The 21,613-nt window shown below is 45.9% G+C and overlaps 2 protein-coding genes across 24 annotated transcripts in view; one reads left to right on the forward strand and one right to left on the reverse strand.

Annotated features, from left to right (window-relative positions):
• KDM2B (lysine demethylase 2B) overlaps window positions 1-8,997 on the forward strand; it is a 110,415-nt gene extending 101,418 nt beyond the window's left edge. For 13 of the 23 annotated variants that reach the window (XM_080559466.1, XM_080559472.1, XM_080559450.1 and 10 more), the window contains 7 exons: window positions 459-728; window positions 3,390-4,063; window positions 5,506-5,669; window positions 6,169-6,330; window positions 6,583-6,684; window positions 7,013-7,231; window positions 7,729-8,997. In XM_080559466.1, the coding sequence (XP_080415592.1) occupies window positions 459-728; window positions 3,390-4,063; window positions 5,506-5,669; window positions 6,169-6,330; window positions 6,583-6,684; window positions 7,013-7,231; window positions 7,729-7,910 (1,773 nt within the window). In that variant the 3' untranslated portion in view covers window positions 7,911-8,997. The remainder of the gene's footprint in view (window positions 1-458; window positions 729-3,389; window positions 4,064-5,505; window positions 5,670-6,168; window positions 6,331-6,582; window positions 6,685-7,012; window positions 7,232-7,728) is intronic. The other 10 variants (XM_080559451.1, XM_080559461.1, XM_080559471.1 and 7 more) reach the window with 5 other exon arrangements.
• A 520-nt stretch (window positions 8,998-9,517) lies between these two features.
• On the reverse strand, window positions 9,518-19,198 carry RNF34 (ring finger protein 34). The gene is made up of 6 exons (XM_080559484.1): window positions 19,046-19,198; window positions 15,348-15,566; window positions 13,535-13,924; window positions 13,167-13,220; window positions 12,702-12,903; window positions 9,518-11,329 (listed from the first exon to the last, which is right to left on the reverse strand). Exons 1-6 carry the CDS (start codon window positions 19,049-19,051, stop codon window positions 11,142-11,144), a joined length of 1,059 nt encoding a protein of 352 aa, XP_080415610.1. The 5' UTR covers window positions 19,052-19,198; the 3' UTR covers window positions 9,518-11,141.
• Window positions 19,199-21,613: the final 2,415 nt, after the last annotated feature.

Below are 21,613 nucleotides of genomic sequence, written 5' to 3' on the forward strand. Positions count from 1 at the left end.
TTGTTTTTGTGTCTAATTCAGTTGAGTCAAATGAAGTAAGCTCTTGGCTTTCTGTTTGTTCCCCAGTCGTTTTCTTTATTTTTCTCCCATGCGCTTCACCCAAAATCTGGGGAGAATGTAGGTTAGTCCTGTGCATTGCTGCATGTTAAATTCTAAGATGAAAATACTTCTTTGGATTTTGTAAAAAGGGAAAAAAAAATGCAAAACATGAAGTGTCTATTGGAATCAGGGAAGCGTTGTTTGTTTTCTTTTTTTTGTGTTTTTTTTTTTTTTGGTAAACTGAGACACTGCACATGTGTATAAAAACTTCTTAAAGGTTGAAACTACTTCTCCTGTAACTCCTTGTTAATGCTTTTGTCTGTTACAAAGTGATCAAGCCACCAGTGCTGGAGACAACTTACCTAAATAGCTGAGAAAGGCATGAGATATAAAGTTTGTTTGTGTTTTGTGTCTCTTTGGCGTACAAGCAAAAGCGCGGACCAGGATTCAAATACGCATCAAATCTCCCAGGCTCATTGCTGAAGGAACAGAAAATGAACAGAGACAATAAGGAAGTAACAGATGCTGCAAAACGGAAAGGGGACTGTGAAGAAACTCCCAGGCGGAAATCTGAGGAACATTCCAAAAAGACTCAAGTTGACTCAATACTGAGGAGAAAGTCAGACGAAGTACATCTGCGGAGGAAAAGGAAATTTGAGAAACCCCAGGAACCCTCTATGAGAAAACGGGTATGACAAAACACCCTTATGTACGTACGCAGATGCGCGTGGGCTGGTTGGGGCTGATGTCTCTTGCCTTCTGGCTTGTACCTCGTCTTGAAATCCCAGATTGCTACAAAAGAAACTGCGATGTTTTACCTTCCGCCCTGAAAACTGCTAGTCTAACAGGACAGTAGTTTGAATGGTGAAGCTCGGGTTGACATTCAGAGGCTGAAAACACTGGGCTGTGGCTGTTGGTTTATTCAAAGTACTGGAAAACCCACTTTAACTAAAAAGTCACTACAAGATGCTTGGAGTAGGATCAAGGTGAAAATCAATTTTTTATGGAGACCTTTTCATCTTTAGCCACTTGGTGGCGCGTGGCAGCATGTTTTGTGGCTGATTCACAGATGTACAATGCTCGAAACTGATCAGAGGACCTTTAGAAATGACACCTTCTGTAGCCTGCAGAGAGGAGGAGCTGCTCTCAGCAGCAGTGTAGGCAGAGCTTCTTCCCCGAATTTAAAATTCAGAGCTCTTGGGCCAGGCAGGGACACTCCGAATTGTCATGTGGATTACAAAATATGCTAATAAGGACATACAGAAATGCTGGTTCGCAGAGGTAGAATTGAGGATCTGTGTTTCACTTCTTTCATGAGTAATCATCAGATGGCTTTAACACTGGGATCAGTGGCAGGTTTTGTACTGCTTGTGTAGTTTGCTAGGACTTGGTAGTCGGTCTGCCCCTCAAGGCTTGGCAGAGGGAATGCCACGGTACAGTAAATATAGGGATTGTTGGTGCTTTTGTGGAGTGGGAGAGCAAAATTCATGACACCACGTTATGCATATCTGCTTTCTGGCCATGATTTCCTTTTCCCATCCCTGCGGACTCACTGGAGTGTTTATGGATGGCTTGAATTGCTCCGTGAAAGCCCCCCAGCGTGTGAGGAAGGCATTGCTGGTCGCCAAACCTTCAACAGACAGCAGAACAAATGTCATGTTCGGGGGTTTTTACTTGTCTTTCTTCCAACAGCTAAAACTTGGAGAAGAAGAGAAACTCTTCGGGAAGAAGGTGCTTTGCCTTTTTAAAAGATGTGTTCTCGGTCCCTTTTCATCCTTCTCACGTGAGCTGAATGGTGAGCCAGTTCATCAGCCATGTCTTTATGTCACAGCAGGCATCTTTGTTATGCCCTGTACATCTTGAAGTTACAGAGCCTCTCTTGCAAGCCTTTACGCTCCAGAATAGTTAGCTGCAGTGTCTGGGTCTGTACTTTCTGGTTCTGTGTCCTGTATTAAAACGCAGTCAAAAGCTGTGTTTTGACGACGCCAAGGAATAAAATCCTGTTTTCCGTACTGATGTTTTGCTCTCCCTGCGTGGCTGAGCCTTGCCCCTGCCACACGCCCCCTCTGCAGGCTGTATCACAGCACACGTGAAGCCCCCTGCTGGCACAATATTGATTCACCTCTCACAATCTGCTGTGATAACAGAAGCCTGATACCTTTAAGTTATGCGCTCGTCAGTACCCTGCGTGAAGGATGCTGCAGGCCGGCAGTAGTCTGATGGTTCACTTCTTTTCTTCTAACCTGTCATTAGCTTTCTGAGACCTCTTCCTTTGTAATATGTTTAAGGACAGGGTGATCAGCTTTCTCTGCAGCCTGGAACGTAGGAGCAGATCACTGACTTGATCCAAGTAGTTTATTGGAAAAGCATAGGCATTCCGGTACAGCAAGCGTGTTCACAGCAGTTCACCTTTTCTTGCCAGTCCTGATCTCTTCTTATTAAATCCGTTTCATTTTAACAGTTGCTAGCTTCTTCTTGCATGCAGTGATCAGTTAGTCTTGAAGTCTTCCTCGCTTTTGGTTGATACATCTCCTACATTTCCATCTGGTGTGCATCCAGGAGAGACTAGATTAAAGCAAGCGAGCGAAGCGCGGTTCGCTTTTACGAACAGTGACCAGGGCAGGGAAGAAGGCGCCAGCCAGCCCTCGTGAGCCCGCGTTGCGTCGGAGATCGTGGCAGCGTGAGGTCCCGTCCGCCTAGCAGTGTCAGACCTGTCAGTCGCATCCCCTGTTCTGCATGCACCGGAGGTGGGGGAAGCTTGAGAAGATGAACCGAGTTCAGTAGGACATAAAGGGGCAGCTAAAGTGTGGTTGACCGAGGCTGTGAGTATCCAGCAGTACAGGCCACAACAGGAGCACAGCCACAGTGCGAGCCGGTGATGGCAATCCAGGAGCTTTCAGAAATTCAACTTTTGGCCATTGGGCACCCACTCGTGTCAGGCAGTGTTGACAGTGGGAGCTTTGCCCAATGAACGCGTCCCGAGCCTGGTTTCTTCTGGCCCGTTGGGGGAAATAAAACCTGTCTATCGTACGCTGTTCATCTCGTGTATGTAAATTGTCTGGTGTGTAACGATAAGGCCCTTAAATCTGCAGGATTGTGCATGGTGAATCAAGGCGTTTATCGCTCCCTTGGAGTCCGGAGAGCCAATAGCTGGCCTCCTCATCCGTGTGATGGCACTTGAACTTGATACCTTTGGCCGGCGAATGTGCCCATGTGCTGGGACGGGTGGGGCGCTGTGCTGGCAGGCAGCCCGGCCCCCCAGGCACGGCTGCCCTGCGGAGCATCAGCATGCCAGGTATTGCCGAGCGCCTTCTTGCTCAAATAGTCAGCCCTTGTCTCTTCCTTTTCAGCGGCGATCGTGGAAGGCTTCAGATGACCGAGCTGCCATGATCAAACCCCTGCGGCGCCTCAAGCAGGAGCCGGAGGATGAGCTGCCAGAAGCACCCCCCAGGTCCAAGGACAGTGACCAGTCGCGCTCCAGCTCGCCCACCGCGGGTCCCAGCACGGAGGGCGCCGAGCCCAGGGACAAGAAGAAGTTCAAGATGAGGCGGAAAAGGCGGCTTCCCAATAAGGAACTGAGCAAGGAGCTCAGCAAGGAGCTCAACCAGGAGATCCAAAAAACCGAGAACAGCCTTGCCAACGAGAATCACCAACCCATCAAATCCGAACCGGAGAGTGAAAACGAGGAGCCTAAGCGCGCTTTGAGCAACAGCGAGAGACTGCATAGGTTCAACAAGGGTTTGAACGGGACTCCCCGGGAGCTGAGGCACCAGCTCATCCCCAGCCTGCGAAGCACCCCTCGGGGAATAACCCGGCCCCCGCCTTCGCTCTCTCCTCCCAAATGCATTCAGATGGAGCGGCACGTTATCCGGCCGCCTCCCATCAGCCCCCCTCCGGACTCGCTCCCCCTGGATGACGGGGCAGCCCACGTGATGCAGCGGGAAGTCTGGATGGCTGTCTTTAGCTACCTCAGTCATAGAGACTTGTGCATCTGTATGAGAGTTTGCAAGACCTGGAACAGATGGTAAGGAGGGGGGGAACCGAGCTGGGTCTGGTGGGGGGAGGCTCAGAAGGGAGGTGGGTGACCGGACGTGCTAACGTCTGCTCAGAGAGCTGTGCGGGTTGTTAGTGAGGCTCTGCTGAGCACAAGGAGGAAGGGTGCCCGGCAGTGTCTGAAGGAGCAGCTTATCTTCTTCTGGTATTTTCTCAGAAGCACTTCTGGTGAGAGTTTTGTGTTTGTGCACCAGGCTGCTGGGGCTGTAACCCCCAGAGCAGGCTGTTCCGTACGGAGACGCCACGATGTTCCTGCGCGCTGGAACAGCCAGCCTAGGTCGTGCTAAGCCTTGGTGTCATTGTGCCCCCAGGAGCTGCTCGCTGCTAGCGCAGTTGTTTTTGCAGCTCAGCCATTAAGTATCTGTTAAGATACAGCGAGGATCTCCCGGTGCCCTCAGTGTACTTCAGAAGGTCCGTTCTGGTTGTTGCCCCGTAGAGGGTACACGAAGAGCGATCCCGTCTGCTGATTCTCCACCAGCAGAGCTGGTGGAGGAATCCTTTATCATCGCCTTTACTTACAATGTGTCTGTTGGGTGCTCAGGGCACCAGGGTGTAAAAATGGACACGGTCAGTGACTGTACCACAGTCATTAGTGGACAGATTTATGTGTTTCACTGAACTTGCAGGAAAGTATATCTTTGTCTGACATCTGAGATTGGGCTGTGGTGTGCACACAGATGGGCAAATCATACAGAGACTCCTTGGTAGCACAGTCCAGTAACAAACTGGGTAAATGCCAAAAAGGTTGGCAATCTGGTGCAAGGTGAGGCCCATGGAGCCCCTCCTCCCTGGGTTTCTTGGTGTCACAGAAAGGTGTTAGATGCTTTTTCCACTTCAGTACGGTATTTTCTAGTGGAAGATGCAAGAAAACTTCGAGTCTTGCAAACCCATTAGGGTTTCTTGCTGGTGGCCCTTCAAGAACCATAAAGACAGCGTAGAAATGCAGAAGCCATCTAGATGGGAGTAATGCAAAACCACAGAACCAGGAGAGGGGGGGCTGTTTTATAAAATTCACTGGGTTTAGGTGGAAAGTGCAGGGGAAATCAGGACAGTAGCTTCTAAAACCAGTCTTTTTATTCAAAAGGTAAGAAGGAAGGTGCTTATGTTCAGGCTAGGAGATGGATTTAATAAACACGGTGATGACTTAAAGTGGGATCCTAAGTTGCTGATGTTTGCAATTCCATAGAAATAATTCCATATTATATTGCATGATGTATTTGGTGGAGAAACTTCAAACCTACGTAGCATTGTTTCTGATGGTGTGCTTACCTTAGCACCACTCAGCCTTAGTTTTGCTATTTCCCATTAAATGCCGTAGTTTTCCCTGCCGTTCAATGACACCTTTTAAAGTCTCGCAGAAATGAAAACAAGTGCCAAATTAAAGCGCTGTTGGCTTTTTTTCTTTTTGGGTAGGTGCTGTGACAAAAGATTATGGACCAAAATAGATTTAAACCATTGTAAATCCATCACTCCACTTATGCTTAGTGGCATTATTAGGAGACAGCCTGTAACCCTTGATCTTAGCTGGACAAATATATCTAAAAAGCAGCTGAGCTGGCTTATCAACAGACTGCCAGGTAAGTGATGTTTTCTTGATCGCTTCTCACCAAATCTGGCAAAACCGTTTGTATCTAACCTGCGATCTCTGAGGAACGGCTGGCGGGATCCCTCTATCTGATGCGAGGAATAGATACCTAGGGATGAAGCATCAACATGTTAAAATGAGCCCAAAAAATAGTTATGTTGTGACTACTTGGCATTGTAGGGAAAGTAATTTGAGGCAGGTCTTAGTCTACGGGTAACATTGCTGGGGGGAGTGCCTGTGCTGACTTGACCAGCGAAGGGTACGGCTGAGGGCTGCTGGAGAACTGTTCTCCCCCACAGAAAGGAAGTTGCGGGAGGAGGGCGGGAGGGAGGGCTGGGCAGGAGGAGGCTCACGGGGTCCCTGCTTGCCCCGGGGCGCTGGGATCTTTTGTCAGAGCAGCACTGGGCTCACCCCAGCCTGCGCGGGGTAGCAGATCACCGCGCACGCCTCTCTGGGCAGGCCACATGCTCCAATTTCTTCTGTATCTGCAGGTCTTCGAGACCTGCTGTTATCAGGGTGCTCATGGATAGCAGTGTCAGCACTTTGTAGTTCCAGCTGTCCTTTACTCCGAACTCTGGACGTGCAGTGGGCAGAAGGCCTGAAAGACGCCCAAATGAGAGACCTCTTGTCGCCACCCACAGATAACCGGCCAGGTAACAGGCGGGAGGAGCGCGGGAGGCCTGTCCCATCTGCTCTGTGGCACGTTCTGCTGCTAGTCCCACCTGCAGGGAGCGGGCAGGAAGCCCTGCAGCTAGCACCGGCGGGGTTCTGGGCTCTGCTTGAGGTGGTTCAGTAGTGACTCGCAACACCTCGCTGGAAGCCGCTGGGTATTGAGTGATGTTCTGACTGCTAAGCAGTCATCTGAGCCACTGTGCTGGTTTTCTGTCTGACTTTCTTCTCTTCAGGCTGCAACGGGTGTACTTTAGAGAGTATGGAAACACTTTCTTCCAGTTCAGGGAAGGAGCAGTTCTGTGGGTCATGCCACATTCGCCCGGATTTCAGCTCAGGTGAAATTTTGAGCAAATCAGATCTGCTTTCTGGCATGCACTGCACAGCCTACTGCTTATTCCCGACCTGTAATTCCGCTGGGCCCCTGCAGTTACTTTCAACCCTTTTGTTTTAAAAGCAGGAGGTGGTTTTTGCCCACGTGCCTGTACCAAAAATAGACAAGTGTTCCTGCTGATGTCCCCTCCAAAGCAGCAGACAGGCAAAAGCGTCTGAAGTTAACTTAGGGCAGCAGTGTTGTGTGTCACAGTGCATTTCCTAGAGATGTGCAATGTTTGCGATGCGGCGTGAGGCTCGGAGGAGTGACCTCCTGCCTCTCCTGCTTTCCAGGTCAGATCGACAACCGGAGTAAGCTACGGAACATAGTTGAACTGCGCCTCGCTGGCCTGGATATTACCGACGCGTCTTTGCGGCTGATCATAAGGCACATGCCTCTGCTCTCCAAACTCAATCTCAGTTACTGTAATCACGTGACAGATCAGTCTATTAACCTGCTGACCGCAGTTGGAACCACCACGCGGGATTCGTTAACAGAAATTAATTTATCAGGTACGCAGCACGAACTCATGGGAGGGGAGGAGGATGGGAACAGCTCATCGCTGTTAGACCTGTGTGAATAGTCAGCGGTGGAAGTGGTTTTCCCCAGCTACCTCTTTCCGTGCCCCCGTCTAACTTCCCCACCAGTACTTGATTTCTGTGCTGCCGGTGTAAGTAATCCCGCAGCTGCCCAGCTTTCCCAGGGCCCTCCCTCCTCCGGCTGACTGCCCCTCCCTGGTGGGAGCCACATGCTGTTACCTCGCTCATCCTCCACATGGGATTTACAAACGCTGCCGCTCTGTGCAGCTGGCGTGCTCTGCTTCATCTCATCAGTTACACAACAGAGTCACGGGGATCAGGGAACGGCAGCCAGGCCGGTTGGGGTGATTTTGGTGTCAGCACAGCACAGGAACAGAAGGGGCCTTGTCACGGTCGGGTTAAATCGTCCTTGTGCTGAAGAACAAACCAAGACACGCTGTTACATTTATTTCTCTCCCCTTTTTTGGCAGACTGCAATAAGGTTACTGACCAGTGCCTGTCTTACTTCAAACGCTGTGGAAACATCTGCCAGATCGACTTGAGGTACTGCAAGCAAGTGACAAAAGAAGGCTGTGAGCAGTTCATAGCAGAGATGTCAGTAAGTGTTCAGTTTGGGCAAGTGGAAGAAAAACTTCTGCAAAAACTGAGTTAGTTAAAGGACATGTGTAAATACTGGGGTGGGGGGGCTGGGGGGGGGGACTAAGAACATGTAGGGATTTTATTTTCAATTGGGAACTTGGAATATTGGAAGATGCCGCAATTGGATTTTACAACTCTTGTCGAGGAGAGAACAACGTTAAACTACCCATGTTAAGAATTTCAACTTGTGCCACTAATTCAGTCTACCTGGGATGTCCTGCACTGGCTCTTATGCAAATTCATAAGGCGACTGTTATTGATGATAATTGTTCACACCCGGAAGAAGACTGATCTCCAAGAAATACTGTTATTTAAAGTACCACAGCATGTGCTTGGTAGTGTAAATTTGATTTCTGCTTTTCATTTCTTAAAACAACAAAAAAAAAAGTTGGTGTCATTAAAGTGGACCACGCACTGCATTTCTGCCTTCTTAACACATTTTGTTTTGTTACATCTTACATTATGCAGAACTATTTTTGTACAAAAATTGTTTAAAAATTATTTATGCAATGTTTGAATGCATTACCAGTGTTTCGGTTTTGATTGCCAATTTTTATCTTTACTTATGGTAGGAGAGAACTTAACCTATACTTCGTAGACAGTATCTATCTACAAACGTGCCCAGGTCAGGAAAAGTAGGTTAATACTTTCAACTTAAAGCATGTTTTAATGGAAGTTTATATCCTGCTTTGTATACTTCAGAAGTGACATAAGCATGTTGTGGAAATAAGGTGTAAATTATAGTTGAAGTAAAACACTTTGCCAAGTTTTATCTGTATAGAAATCACCTTTTTCTCAAAATTTTAAAAATTCCAATTTCAGCTTTTGCACATAGGAGGGTTTCACTCTGTAGCATGAGCTCTTGTACTCAATATAAAATTAATTTATACAGTGAGTCCAGCAGTAGAATAAATGGTCAAACGTAGTCTCTCTTTCTTTGAAGTGTGAGTTGAGTTCTCATTTAAGGTTTATAACATGGTTATTTCCTGATTGTAAAATTCTGCATTCATAAGTGCCATTGTTGTAAGGTGTTGTTTTCGTAGACCTTCCTGATGCAGTTTTACCTTTGTTGAATTTGTATAAACAATTGTACAAAAACAGACACTGGCTCTGAGGGCTTTTGTTACAGTTTGGGATTGCTGGTGGGGGAAACTGCGGGGATTTCAGGGGTGGGGAGTGTTTGTAATTAGTGCAATTGAGCAAAGAGCAAGTAGAGCATTTCTTGCTGAGAAACAGGACTTGTCGACTTCTCTTTCATGTGTTGTGCAGACTGAGGGTAAGTAAGTGTAGTGAGCAAGACTTAGAGCAGAGAAAATTGCCTGGGTGTTTGGTTTGTGGTGTGCAACATAACGCAGCCAGGTCCTGGTTCTGCGTGCTGAGAAGGTAACTGGTTCCAGCCTTGGTGAAAAGCCCTGATTTCTGACGTATTACAACCAGGCTTTCTCCAGTGCCTCTAAGGAGGCCTGTTCCAGTACATTATTACTGAGGGAAAATAGAATATATGTGCCTTCCTTGAGCTGGCGTCCGCCATGGTACGTACCTGTAAAAGACCGTTAAACCTCGAGCTGACTCTCCAACACCTCCTGCAGCTGGTTAAGAAAAAAGCCAGAGGCAGAGAAAGCCCATCACAAATCTTTATTGAGCTTGTGTGGCTAATGATTAGCATGGAAGTAACATATATAGTAAGTCTGTCTTCATTAGCTTACCCCTTGAACAGAGACTCCAGGAATTAAGTATCATTAAAAAGTTACTTCTAAAAAATAAAGCCATTGAGAGGTTTGCTCCCTTCTGAAAAATAACCAGCAGTGTCTTTAAGCTGCATATTTTATCTTAAGGAGGAGCTACTTTCTCTTTTTCAAGCCAGCCACATAAAAGACGAGAGCAAGAATGACAGGCAAGGTAGTAGAGGTAAGAATTATCAGATACTATATCCATGGCAAAACATCTTCGTACCATTACTTTGCTAGCATGGGGGAAATTTAAAGATGGAACTGTGGCTTTAGGTTCCTTCCTCAGCTTTTTGGACCATGAACTTACTCTGTTAAGTGCCAGCATGGCCATGCTTAGGTATCCTGTCCCCACAATTCAAGTGATTTTTTGCAGCTATTTTCCCTAAGAAGGCTGTCACAGATATCCCACAGGCACCACTAAAATGTTTGCTCCAAGAACACACTTACCCCACCGTGATGGCATGGGGCCCTGCCAGAACCCGGGCCAAGGGCTGACAGCAACACAGGTCGGTCAGCAGCTGATCGGAAGCGTGGTTAATGGTGCCTCAGCCTTGGGTAAAGTCCATGAGTGTGAGGTTTTAAACACCAGGCTTCCTTCCCCCGATCCCTAATAAAACCCTTCCCGTTTAAGGTTAGCAACACCATACATTCCACATGTTAGCAGCAAGTAGTTTCATGACCCTGATTAGTATTCACAGTAATATCAGCTTGTCGGCACATAAAATACAATCGTCACGTGTAAGTTAATAGTTACAATAGGCATGAATGGATTAAGAACCACGAGAATATGGTTTACTCTACCCCCTTTTTAAAAAAATACTTTATTCCTAAACTAAAAAAAAAAAGAAAACTTGGTATTTGGACACCACATGATAGAGCCCTACATAGTGACAGCTTTTCGCACACTTACTTAAAAAGAATGGCCAAGACAATACGCTGGTAATGTCAGACATTCTGAGCGAAGCAATCACCAGAAAATAGATTGCTTAAGGACTTCTGTGCAGGTACAATTACTGGCAGTGCTTTCTACAATCTTTATACTGTTACCACTGTTGCAGGAACAGTGCCGGAACAGTTACATTCTATATTTAATTACATAAGAGCTGAATATTCAACTGATAAAGTTGTTGCTTTTAACAGGCTAGGCAACCTAACACTAATTTGGTCAAGCAAAGGTGTTTTCTGCGACCACTTGCTGAGTACTGAATGCGGTAACTAGGAGTGGTATTCTTCAGAAGAGAGCAAGAACTGCTGTAAACAGTTTGACTCGGACAGTTTGTGGGTTTAGAAGGTAAGTCAGGCAGCTCTATTACTGTACACACAGGCATTGGCTGGTCCTGCCCGACCATGATTCAGTATGCTGTAGAAAAGTGGTTCATAAACTTCTGTATCCTGATGTTCAGACTGCTGCGGTTATTTTGAGAACTAAAAAGCTGACATACGCCCCAAGGGTCAGCATTCCTGCCCCCAGAAATCCAGGTGGGATGACCATACCATCCACATTTGGTCTTCATTTATGATTTGAACACATGCACAGCCCGCACAACGTACTGTCGGCAGATGGGGCACTCACTCATTCTCTTGCCGCACTTTGTGCACGTGACCATGTGGCCACACTCCAGCAGGACGCAGTCGATCACTGCATCCATGCAGATCCGGCACAAGTTGTCATCGTTATCATTCAGCTGCATCTTCTCACCCTCTGAAAAGCAACAGAGGGAGAGAGAGGTCACATATTCAGGCCCTGAAAATCCTTTTAAGTTCTAGCCCAGGCAATGGCTAAAACATCATTAGTTTAGCATCAAGTCATGCTGCTCCATGCTTACAACTGTTCTAATCAACAACTAAGAATTTGTATTCCTTAACCTCTAAGTGAATGTCCGATTCTCAACTGAGCATTGAATGACGGTGTTTAAAATTCAGAGCATGCTGTTTTTCCATCGCTGAGCTCACCTCATTTGGCAGAATACTTTCCTCGTGATTATACACAGTAATACAGAATAAAGCAAACCAAGAAACCAGAAGCATAAGTAAGCTGTGAAGATGGCAGAACTGAACAAAGCCTGTCAAGTTTCCCTGCAAACAGACATCTCATCTCAGTAACCGTGTTCTGTCAGACCATACTGAAAAAAGCTGAAGTTTAACACTTGATTTCAGACAGGTTTTCAATTTTAGTTTAATCACCAGACTGAGGGTCTCACTTGAGCCCTGCTTTGACATTCATTAGCAGTACCACCAAAGAAAGTGAGCAGCCATCACCTCCAGAATCATCATCCTCCACCCTGATGAGCTGATTATTTCACACCTGACTACCGCAGCCAGCCACCGCAGCATAGGAGCTGGCAGCACCTGGCTGTGAAGCAGCCCCAGGCTAGCAAGCTGTCCACTCACCGCTGTCCCCTCTTCCTTACAACCTGACTGGTGGATGCAGGAACAAAGAGCCAGGCAGGAATTTTTCAAGCCAGTGGTGGCTCAAAAAGTTGCTTCTCAGAGCATGCTTTGTTAACAGAAATCAGACTGTAGATATACCACAATCATGCAAGTGAAAGACTCCAATTGTTGAGCGGAACAGAGGTTAGAATACCAGTCATTGAGCTGCAGCCGCGGGAGCACCTTATCATGAAAGCATGGATTGAGACCAAACCACTTGAACTTGGACTTTTGCCACTGTAGCTTTTAATGCTGTACCACAGCAAAAGACCTGAATTGCTTTGGTCTGTTGACAGCTACAGAGAAGCTCTCTTGTTAATGCCTTGTGAAACCTAATAAAGGACGCGGAGGTGCCAAGTTTCACGTTCTCTGAGAAACTAGTTCTCCGTTGTGCAATTTTACCTTCCCTGTGAAAGCTGAGCTCTCTTATTTTCCAGAGCTGTCTTAAAAAAAAAAAAAAAAAGCACGAATCCTGGAAAGCTTTACACACTAGTACCGCATTCGGCTCTCCTAGATGCAGCTCGAACTGTGAGAACACATTGCCAGTTGTTCCAGAAAGGCAGACCAGGTTAGATACCAAGTCTGTTGGCAGACCCAGCTACTAGAACCCAGGAAAGAAAGGACAGAGTTAAATATCAACCTACGTGTCTTGTGGTTTTCCTCACTCTCTCTGTATAGCCTGCTCACTTTTTCCACAAGTTCCCATTTCTCACAGCATCCTGAGTAGTTGACAAAGTTACACGCGAGTATTTCCTTCAACTGCCGAACAGTCAAGCCTTCAATGTCTTCCAGACTTGAAATATCAGACAACGATGCCCTTACTCGTTTTCTGGACAACCCAGGAGTCTGAAACACAGCAACCGCATGTTTTTAAATGTCCTGGTAAGTTCAAAGCACCAGATTTTTCCATCTTACCACCACAAACTACATTAAGCTGCAGCACCTCGGCTGAAGTTGAATATTTTTTAGAGCAAGTATTTACAGATATGCGTTACTAGACAGAGCTAATGCTGGAAGAACTAGAACATGATACTAAACAGTGACAGAGATCTAAACACTTCACGGTATTACAGGCCAAAAATGTATTCTTTGCATAGTTCTTGTCTTACCTGCTCCTCAGCACTTTCTTCTTCTTCGTTATTTATAGATGTTTCAGTTTGTCCCTGTGTACAGAATGAAATTAATCAGGATTTAAAAAAAACACACACGATCCCTTCTAAAATATCTTCCTTTCTGCCAAACTAATCACAGATGACAATGACATTTTGAAGTTCAATTGCTACTAATCATTACCAATTTAAGTCAACCCTATCATCTAAGCCAAAAATCTGATCTAATAATCTTCCATTTTCAGGCCAGAAACACAAGAGGCATTTTTCCAGCCACCCCCAACTGTACCAGTTGGTCTTTTGTTTTCTTTTAACATGATGCGTATCCACTAAAAAAACACACACAAAACGCATTCTAGTTATTGTACCCTTAAAGGTGTTCCATTTCCTGTGCTTCCCCTTCTGTTTGCAAGTTCTCCTTGAGACGACACCGATACAGACATAGAAAACGGATGAGTAAAAAACCCAGAAGTCTGTGACCGTGACGAGCGCAAGCTACCAGCGTCCGTATCCTCCTCAGGACCTAACCCATGATGGCACAGCACAAGATCCACCAAGTCTTCTTTCTCTCTGCACGTATCTGTGGGTATGTTTCTGAGAATAAGGTACTGACGCAGATCCTTTACTTTGAGTCGCATCAACTGAGGTCGCTGAAACGCTGTTTCTTGCAGCAAGTGACAAGTGGAACACCTTCTGAGATTCTCTTGCGAGACTGAACAAACCGAGCAAAAATCCTTCTTGCAGTCACAACACACGTGCTAAGTAGAAAGAGGAAGAAAAAAACATTCAGCTGTTTCATAGAAGACAAGTCTTTAACCCCACTTTTTCCTTTTCCAGACTACATAATCTACTATTTGTCTTTCCACCAATTTTGACATATATCATTTTTAGGATCTAAGTCTAGCAATTGCCCTGTCAAATAGTTCTGCAGGTGTTCCGAGTTGGTCTGCTGCTTTTGTAGCACTACCGCACACTGACTTGAGATTTTAGTAACTTAAAACATTATGAATAAATAACCAAGTAAAGTATTCACATTTTAGTTTACAAAATAAATGAAGTTGATCACTAATCAATTTTAAGATATGTTAAAATAATTTTTAATATACCACCACTACTATTTTCACATGTCTAAAAGCCAGTATAATCCCCAGACTTTAAAGAGCGTTCTTCTTCCTCGCTCGATTCAATGAACTGTACGTAGGTCTTACATGTGATAAATCAGACTGGAGGTAAATAGTCTGCAAGCACTCAGATGTCATTTCTGCAGAGAACTGTGCTCAAAAGGCTGGCCGCAACATACAAAAGCTCCAATTGGCAGAACTTCCAGCGGCAATTTTACGTGGTTCACTGTGGGTGCACTGTGAACAAACACAAACTCTTCCCAAGTTCTTCAGGACTTCTGGAAATTAACATTAGCTCTGGAAAATGACCCTACGCTACCTTTACTTCCACAGCATGCTTGCATGCAAACGATGGGGCACATGGAGAAACAGGACACAGAGGAAAGGGGAAACTGAACAAAAACTGAGGAAAGAGGCTTCAGGTTTCTCCAAATGAGCTGTAGAGAATTAGGTCACTAAGTGGACCAGATAACACTGCTGGACGGCCATCATACGTAGAAGTAATACCAACAATCTCAGCTTTATTTATCTGGAAACTTCACTAACCCACCAACTTGGCTCCAAAAGAAGCAAGAAGCCGTTGGAGTGCAATAGCATTTAGTAGAACTAAGCCTGTTTAGGAAACAAGTAGAATCATGCCAGTATTTCACTGGAAAAAGCTGTGATGCTAAACTGAGTTAGCATCTTCCTTAGCTTTTCCATCCTCCAGTTTGTTCATTTCAGCTCCCCACCTTTATGTTTGGTGTTACCTTCAAAACCAGATTTGCCTTACTATTCAGGATTCTGAAATTAAAGCACGTATCTTACAAATTAGAATCAACTAATTTTCAGGTCAGTCCAGATCCAACGTGTACCCGATTAATGACCATCAGATCTCTTAGCTTCTAATCCTGTATGACATTAATTTCCTGCAGCCTCGGAACAAGGCACTTTCCCCTCCCTGGCTATCTGCCTTGGGCTTCCTCACCTAAGGAAAAAAAATCCAATATATTCATATCCCAATATGCCTACAGATCAGTTCATATTAGTAAAAATATTGTGTAAAAGGAAATATACTCACTTTTTTCCTAAAAACTGAAAAGGAAAGTCCACAGGCTTTGCAAACTATGTTAGCACCTGCTGCAGCTGGAGACGGGTACGCCGAGAAGTCTGTATTTGGTGCGAACCTGAAGGGGCCAGCGCCTCCCGCAAAGCCAGACTGTTGGCCACGGACAGCTCCAGTACCCATGACTTCATTCAGCAGTCCACAGCAGGAAGCCCACATGGAAGTAGCTCCCGCCTGCAAACATCCAGAGAAAAAAAAAGTTAATATCTTAAAGCCCACGTCACATATGAGTTGCTACTGAAGAGCCACTCCATCTGTCATCATCCCAAAAGCATGTTGTGCGAATTCCCAGAGCACGAGGAATTCAGTGCACAAACATCTGCACAGCCCAGTAATCTCTACTTCCCAGCTGCAAACCAAAGTAGGTAAGGTTTGCTTCTGAGACGCGCTGGCTTTCACAACTCCTTTTCTAGCAGAGTTCTGCACAAAAAGGGTAAGGAATTTGAGGAGGTAATGCAAGAGCAGAGCAAAGAAGGAAGAGGCTAACAGCTAGTCTTAGGTGAGGGCCATGACCTGAAAGGACGAGACAACAATACAACAGTTTATCATAATTACAGCAGAGCTGTCCTCCGTGGGATTTTCTCCAGAACTAATTCAGTTCTTGTATGACTCACAGCGAAACTCTAAGAAAACATTTCTGCTTCTTCAAACGAACAAACCAAGCTTTATGCAAAGCTAGTTCTGCTCTAATTTCTCCAAGAGGGAAATGTCTTCCAGCCCTCCCTGGGCCTGCTGTGCTGTTGTCTTACAGAAAGTTTAAGAAAATTAAAGTAACTTTGAATCACCTTATTCCACAATGCCTTCAGTTCAGTTTTGAATCGCACTATATTATCTTGAACTCTAGAAGAATATTCTAAGTAGATCTATGAAGCTTGTTGCTACTCTTTTCTCCCTGGAAGCCTCTAGCACTAGATTCTCTACCAAAGTGCTCATTCTGCTTTAAGTCAGAATTTGGAACCCATGTTGCTCAGGTCACACATTTAATTACCGTCGTGTGGCTCACTGAAACCCCCTCAGCAACAACAACAAGCAAACAGAAGCGCGTTGGGCTCTTTTTGGAAGGAAGCTGAGTGGTACAACTTTCCAAATGTAATTTTCAACTATTCTGGTAAAAGCTGTTCTGGTTTTTATTCCAGGACAGCAACTCCCTTCTCCTCCTTCCCCAAGCATAAAGACAAAGTTAGTGGTTTTGAGCTTTGTAGTTCTTGCTGAAAAAGCTAAACCAACCAGAACGTGCACGTCAGCTCAGTAATGGCAGTGCTCTAGTTCCTGTAGTAACTACACTGATTTCGACACTCAAGTGCTTCGTTCCCCTGGCTGAACACAGTCCCGTTACATTTGTGGGAAGTTAACGCAACAACTGGCGATACACCAGGACGCCTTTCTCCAGACGACTAAGCATTAAAGGTAAGAAAGGAGTCCTCACTCTGGTTTAGTGGGAAACTATGAGAAACAAGGCCCTAGGACTAAACAAGTTGTACTACACCACCGTCGCGTAACTGCCTTACGTATGGAACATCAAAAGCATCTCTCCAACATACACAAACCACATGCTTCGCTTTTACTTCTGTAAGCTGACATTACAAGCGCTGCAATACAAGCAGAACACCCCACGTGGTCGATCATTTCGCTTCTAGGCTGTACAACACGTAACACTGTGAGCAGTAATAACATCAAATGCAGACGCAACGGATTGGATTCACCGGTCCAAGGTTACAGGTATTTCGAGAGCAAAGGCCACCCCGGGTGTGACAAAAACCCCTCCCAACCAGGAAACAATCTTCCTAAGCCGGCTGTGAGCGGAGCTCAAGGAGGGTGAACTCCCACGGCCCCTGACCCCGAGCCAGACGCAGGTATCGGCAGCACGCGGCGCGCAGAGTTCACCCCATCTGACGTGCGCTCAGACCTTCGTGATAATCATTAAGCAATCAGGCTAAGACTTGCCTTCTACTTCTCAATGACAAAGAATGGAAAGGTCGATATGCACTTCTATACAAAACAAATCATGCATCATTATCCCAGCTTATTAGGCGAGAGTTAACTAACTCTTCAGAACTGCGTTCTTAAAACTAGGGACTTAAAACTTGGATCTCTCTCTGACTAAAAGCTGGTCTTTTGAAAAGTGTTTTTCCTCACCTTAAAGGAAAGTTGTCAGTTACAGAAACATGACTAATTCTTCATATATTCTTAAAAACTGATGAGTTAGCTTTATAGTTTAAAAAAAAAATTATAAATAGCTACAGGCAAATAAGCACAAAGATAAAAACCAGTGACCCAGAAGTGTCTGTCAGAATTCAACTTGCTCCCTTACAGGACTACCGCCTCTTCAGAGGGCCCTGGCAGCAGAACACACAATGAGGCGGTAACACACTTGCTTCTTCAACTTTATTCAGGAGCTTCTAACAACTGATCAGACATCACCATCAACACTAAATAAATACCTATTTAGGAAGTTAGTTAGCCACTTCTGACGCATGAAGACTGTATAAGTATCAAATGGAAAAATCTCATTACATTTTCTTTAAGCGTGTGCTCATGCAGCTGAAAGGTGAGGCACCACGGCATCATTAATTCTCTCCTTAACCTAAGTCAGCTGTGGATTCTTTCTACACACTAGTGCCATTAAGCAATAATTCAATTACAGAGTCTAGACTCTTCATAATACTCTGTAAAAGAAATGAGAGCATGCCGAAAAGCACCGATACAAGACACAAATGAGACACGCTAAAACAAAAAACTCCCTCCCTTGAGAACTAATTAAAACCTAGCCAATTTCTGCAGCAAAAGCCTTTGCAACTACACCAGCCACCACTTCCTTATTCTCTTCTCACACTGCCATCAGTTATCTTCTCTCTCCATACCATACGTGCATCCTATATGGGTTAAAAAAATGTGTTTGAACTCCTCTGGTCTATTTTTTTTTTGACTTTAAGTGCCTTTAGTAACCTGACAGGCACTGCCATCCACCAAGGAGCTGGGAGGCTGCCCGCCCGCTCCTCACACATCTGTGCCAGCAGGACGTGGTATCAGGCGGTGTCAGCGCCAGCACGCCAAGCACAGGGGGGCAGGAAGGGTTTCTGTTGAAGCTGAAAATTCATTAAATTCAAAGTATTGCATACAAATCCATGCAACTCTTAGGTTTAACACCCGAGACCAGGCCAAGCTTTATCAGGCTCCCCTCAAAACCCACTGAGCAGGGAGCCCTGTGAACGGCACCCCAGAGCCCTGGCCTAAAGGCACCACGACGGCAGCCTCGGCTGCGAGGAGGTGGCTGTGGGGAGCCCCCGACACCTAGTTACCCCCTGTCACCCCGACACCCCCTGTCACCCCGTTAGCCTCCTCCAGGCCCCTCACAGCCCCGCCGGCCGCCCTGTGGAGCCTGGGCTCGGTCTCAGGCAGCATTCCCAGGCCCTCTCCGAGTCGCTGAGCCAGCGGAGGTCCCTCAGCGAGGCGGGGCCCGGCCCGGATCCCCTCAGTATCCCCCCAGGAGCCCTGAGGGCGGGCCGGGTAGCGCCGCCCCGCTCCCCTCACGCCGCCCGGCCCACCAGGGTCCCGATCCCGGCCCCAGCAAACACCAATTCGCCCCCTTCCTCCCTCCCTCCGTCCCCCCAGCGCGGGCAGAGCCGCGCCCCGGCCGGAGGCGCCGCCGTCACCTTCATGGCCGCCCCTCGCCGCCACCGCCGCCTCAGCCGGGCGCCGCCCCCGGCCCTGCGCCGCTCTCCGGCGGGCCGCCTCACGGAGGGCGGGCCTTCCCGCCGCGCCGCACGCCATTGGCCGTCCTTCCCCTGACAGCTAGCGGGAGGAGCCAATCGGAGGAGAGGAAGCGCGGCCTGCTGGGCGGGGGCGGAGATTGGGCGGGAACAGGGCCGCCCCTCAGAGGGGCAAAGGGTGGGCGCGGCGGGGCCGTGAGGTGACGGGATTGTGAGGTGGCGGTTGGCCGAAGGTCGCTGCCTCAGGGCTTGGGGTCGCCCTTTTAATGGTCATGGAAGCGAAGGAGCAGGCTGGCTTTTCGCCCCTGCCACAGTCTTTGAGAACTGAGGAATTTCCTTATTTAAAAATCCCACTTTCGACCGGCTTCCAAACGCTTCTTGCTTTCTCTATGCCATGAATAGGGTGTATCAAAAAATAAAACTAACAGGGTATATAACAGCCAAAAGCTTGTAACCAAAAAGATTTCATTAAAAAAAAAAAAAAAAGCCTTGAGGCAAGCTTTACATAAGAACACAGAGCCAAGAACAAAAGAGGCTGCTGCCAAAAGGAGGGATGGACAAAAGTGGCTGAAAATAGATTTTGACCACAAACACAATTTACTCATACAAAAGGTTGCGTAGAGTCTCTAATAATTTGTGCAGGCTGGATCTATTTTTGGAGTGGGGCTCATAGAAGAACTGAGTCCAAAAAATGTATGTTACTGCCACCAGAATGTCACAGGCTTGGCAGCTCCAGCAACAAGAGTGGAGCCAGCTTCTGGATTTGCTCTGTTACCATGCTTTCGTTCAAACTCACGTTGTCTCTTCTTAGAAACGTTCATGATCCTCAAGAAGCTTTTGATAAACTATGAACTTTACACGTTTTAATAAAAAATATGGTATTAATCTTTTTTCCCAACAATAGCCTGCAATTTTAGTCAAAGCTTTTCAGAAGAGAGTAGAAAATCTCTCCTTTCTACTGTCAAACAGTGGTAGAACAAGCAGTGGCACATATCCCACGTTTCTTGTGAAAAAGATTGCTTTAGGACACCTTGAGACATGTCACTACAGTTTGTTTTTTATAAACTTTTACGTCACTTAAACTTGGTTGATTCAGAGAGTCATCCCTGCAGTACCAAAGTTTACCCAGATATTTTGTTTATGATCTCACACTAATACACGAGAGCTCCTCATGCAGTTGCTGTAAGCGGCATAACAGCTCTGTCCCACAGATGAGAAAAACCGAGCAAAACCTAGAGTTTCTCTTTTAGCTCTGGTAAGGACTTGTGACAAGAAATCCTCCCCAGCACAGATGTTTTAGGGAGCAACGTGGGCCTGACTGGGCTGAGATATGGTGACTGTGCTGACAGCTGCAGTTGCCACTCCCGCCCTAACTTGGGCAGATCTTGATGAATCATATTTGTAACATGTTATTTGAGATCAGTTTATTGTGTCTAAATTGTAACCACATAAATTGTTTTTAAGCAGGGAATTTGACTGCTAAAAAACAGTTTAAGGACAGAACCCCAGCTGCTACTGTGTGGCTGACGAGTGGCATTTGTAGAGGTTCTATTAATAAGAATCTTGCCCTCGCTGAGCCTTCTGGATTGTGCCAAAGAAGCATTAAAAGATTTAAATCTATTAATGCTAGATGTCCCATTTACTTCTGTCATGAAAGAACAAGTAATGATGACTCGCTGCAGCTCTGTAATCCCCCAAGGTTTTACACATCACAAGAGAGTGAGGTAGAGAAGTGATTCTTAATAGAAATCTTCATTTGTTTTTAATGTAACAATTTGCAACATTTTACATAAAAGTTAAAATAAAAGTTAATCTCTGGAGTTTATATTGGAATTTCAGACTGGTTACCACGTATAGTAGCAATAGTCATTATAGTAGTCACTTTTTATATCAGAGACACAATACTTCAAGATTACCTTTTGAGAAGGTTTTCAGATTACTGAGACTTGGTTCAGCAGATTTAGTGCTGCACTAAAATGCAACAGTTCCCAAATCCATGTGCCAGCTATTTCATGCTTCATAAACTCGGGTACATTACGCAGGGGCTTGAGCCTTGTTCTGGTGTGATAAAGGATGGCTTTTTCAATTGTGTAACTTAATCTTTAACTTAATACGACCAAAATAATCTGTTGCTGCCTATTTAGAGGGCTGGTTATAGGGTATTGTGAGTTCATTTAAATATACTTTAAAAGCATATTCTACACTTTATACAATATACTGTACAACACGCTGAAGGATTATCAGTGTCATTTGCATGTTGACTTTGGAGAGTCACACAGAAACGTCAGGATTTGGGCCAGAGGCATGTCACTTCCTTTTTACACCGACTTCTGCAAACGCTGACCGCAGTGTTGGGTCTCTCTTCTCCCACCGCTCTCTGGCAGGCCACTTTGCTATTTCAGTGTTTCCGCCCAAGCTGTCGTGCTTTGTTTTCAGGAAATACCAGTAAATTAACTTGTATAACCTAACAGCTGTCGCTACTTCCTGCTCTTTATATTCAGATATTATAAC

Source organism: Anser brachyrhynchus (assembly GCF_964034855.1).
Source record: "Anser brachyrhynchus genome assembly, chromosome: 17".
Lineage (NCBI taxonomy): Eukaryota > Metazoa > Chordata > Aves > Anseriformes > Anatidae > Anser > Anser brachyrhynchus.

Excerpts from the sequence above, each read along its gene's own strand:
- RNF34 (XM_080559484.1), bottom strand. Across the intron at positions 13,925-15,347 it reads TTTCAGTTTTTAGGAAAAAA|CACGTGTGTTGTGACTGCAA; the intron begins GTGAGTATATTT and ends CTTTCTACTTAG. Across the intron at positions 13,221-13,534 it reads GAAATGGAACACCTTTAAGG|GGACAAACTGAAACATCTAT; the intron begins GTACAATAACTA and ends TTCTGTACACAG.